A 2,811-nucleotide genomic window follows, 5' to 3' on the forward strand; every position below is an offset into this window, starting at 1 on the left:
CGTTTGCCGTCGTCTCGAAACGGTTGCGCGCGCATCATAAGGTGGCCGACAGCAGCATGTCTTCCAAAACAAAACATATGTATTATACTTCTTTTCATTGCATGATTACTCATGCATGAGTTAAATATCTACCTGTGACAATATATTCGGACTGCAAGGTATGCAAGTACAAACTAAATCATGTCAATGGTTATTTTGTGGATACATACTTATTACGACCCGTACAGCTGTGCAACTTGTGTCACTAACATATTGCATTGCGTTTAATTCCCAATATAACTGGTCCTTTTATCGCCGATATAATGACATAATGTTTGCCATTCCACAACAGCTGCGTACGTTGTTTGTTTGTCAGTTGTCTGCAGTGACCGAACTTTTTCTAATGCCCAATTCATGCTATTTATATTATGTTAGTTTAAACGTTTAAAGGGTTTGTTTGTTACCCGGTAAACGGACAAATAATGCGATTAACTTAGCACGAAATGCTACTGGATCGCTCTGACAGTTCGTTTGAACATTGGAAATTGGGATCAGAGTTTGATTTAGTGCTGAATTCATCTTAGCCTCTTCGGTCAGATCTTATTTTTGTTAGTCCGTTTGTTAAAATGCTTTGTTTGTTTCTCATGTTGTTGACATGCCGTCTGTTTGTTTGACAGGTTATGTTCATGTGGTCTCGGCAGAGGACAACTTCTACTTTCTTGGCGTTTCTGCGGATCAGCAGAGCTCAGACCAGCAAGGAGATTCTGTCACTCACCTGTCACTCTTCCTCCTCCTCCTCCTCCTCTTCTCCCTCCTCCTGCTCCTCCGGCCTCCATCGCTCCGTCCATCAGCCTCTTTTCTCTCGCCTCCTCTCTACTCCCCCTTCCCCCTCCCCTCTGATGGAGCTAAAGAAGGTTCTAGAAGTGCTGGAGCAGTTCGCTCCCCTCTCATTGGCCGAGCCATGGGACAACGTGGGCCTACTGGTGGAACCCAGCCGGCCTCGACCAATCAGCACCATCCTGCTGACCAACGACCTCACCGAGGCCGTGATGGACGAGGCCGAGGCCCTGACCTGTGACCTCATTGTGTCGTACCACCCGCCGCTCTTCCAGCCAATCAAACGACTGGTCCAGAGGGACTGGAAGCAGCGATTGGCCGTGCGTGCGCTGGAGGGCGGGATCGCCGTCTTCTCCCCCCACACCTCCTGGGACAGCGTCCGGGGCGGGGTCAATGACTGGCTGGTGGCCGGGCTGGGTAAGGAAGTCACACGGGGTTCCCTAGAGGGGAACTGGGTTAGCTGAGGTCCTTGGACCCCCCCATGTTTAATGAGCTCTCTCTCGCTCTCTCTCTCTCTCTCGCTCTCGCTCTCTCTCTCTCTCTCAGGGTGTGGCCAGGTGAGTGTTCTAAGCCAGGCCCTCGCTAGCGGCCCCTGCAGGTTCAAGCTGGAGTTCAAAGTGAGGAACGCAGAAGAACTTCAGCCAATCGCAGAGCAGCTGAAGAAAGAGGACAGCAAGACCACACTGACCCACTCCGTCAATAGGTGACGCCTTAATCTGTTAGCTGTGATTGGGATTCATTGGTGTCCTCTGTTCTCTTGGTTGTGTCTGATCTGTTGCTTGTGTCTGGTCTAGCTGCGAGGCTGAAGGATTAGTGGCTAGTGTACTCTGTAGTGATACAGCGCTGCCCTCTGCTGTCCAGACGCTGCTACAACACGGAGTCGCCAGCCAGGCACTTGCCATACTAAAGACTGAGCAGGTACAGACAAAAACACAAAAGTGCGGCTCTGACCCAGTTCTGAGTGGGAGGTGTCACTTGGGACTCATGTCGAAATTGACGGTTTACTTTTATATCATTCAATTGAAACCCACCAAGTTCATGAGTTGAGGTCTAGTGCACCAGAGGACCGTGGGGTTGTGTTTGTTCCCTTACTGTCACCTTCTGATGATTATTGACCTTTGAACTCCGGCCAGCCTCCCCTCCCGGGTCACGGCCAGGGCCGACTCATCGTCCTGGACCAGTCCGTAACCGTGGCCACGGCCGTGGAGAAGATGAAGTCTCACCTGGGCATGAAGCATCTGAGACTAGCCCTGGGCTCTGGACACACACTGGGTGAGACAGACAGACAGACAGACAGACAGACAGACAGACAGACAGACCATCTAATACATTGTGTGTGTGTGTGTGTGTGTGTGTGTGTGTGTGTGTGTGTGTGTGTGTGTGTGTGTGTGTGTGTGTGTGTGTGTGTGTGTGTGTGTGTGTGTGTGTGTGTGTGTGTGTGTAGAGTCCACAGTGAGCCGTGCTGCAGGGTGCGCTGGATCCGGGGCGTCCGTTTTGAAGGGCGTCCGCGCCGACCTCTATGTCACAGGTAGGAGGCGGGACTTCCTGTCCCCTGTTGTTATATACAAACTCATCAGTTAACTCACCGGAGATATCTGAGGACCTAATAGAACACCTCTGTCCCCCCCCCCCCCAGGGGAGATGTCCCACCATGAGGTCCTGGATGCGGTTGCCAGTGGAGCCAGCGTCATCCTCAGTGACCATAGCAACAGCGAGCGTGGCTTCCTGGCCGTGGTCAAGGAGAAGCTGGGCGCGCGCCTGCCGGACTCCGTTACCGTGGCGATCTCCAAGGCGGACCGGGACCCCTTGGAGGTGGTCTGACCGTAGATGGTTACCGTGGTGATGATGATGTGACCATGACGACCAGGTTCTGCTGGTGGACATCAAGACCACCTGAAGAATAACAACAATATCAACAACAACAATAAGAAGTCCTCCATGTACATGCTGTCAGATAATAAACGGTTGCTTATCCATGTTATGCATCGTTATTGT

The 2,811-nt window shown here is 51.7% G+C and overlaps 1 protein-coding gene across 1 annotated transcript; it reads left to right on the forward strand.

Annotated features, from left to right (window-relative positions):
• nif3l1 (NIF3 NGG1 interacting factor 3-like 1 (S. cerevisiae)) lies at positions 1–2,811 on the forward strand. The gene is made up of 7 exons (XM_056577194.1): positions 1–158; positions 657–1,233; positions 1,363–1,519; positions 1,611–1,734; positions 1,950–2,088; positions 2,261–2,344; positions 2,453–2,811. The coding sequence occupies exons 2-7, from the start codon at positions 660–662 to the stop codon at positions 2,635–2,637; spliced, it is 1,263 nt and encodes a 420-aa protein (XP_056433169.1). The 5' UTR covers positions 1–158; positions 657–659; the 3' UTR covers positions 2,638–2,811.

This window comes from Gadus chalcogrammus, chromosome 18, assembly GCF_026213295.1.
Source record: "Gadus chalcogrammus isolate NIFS_2021 chromosome 18, NIFS_Gcha_1.0, whole genome shotgun sequence".
Classification (NCBI taxonomy): Eukaryota; Metazoa; Chordata; class Actinopteri; order Gadiformes; family Gadidae; genus Gadus; species Gadus chalcogrammus.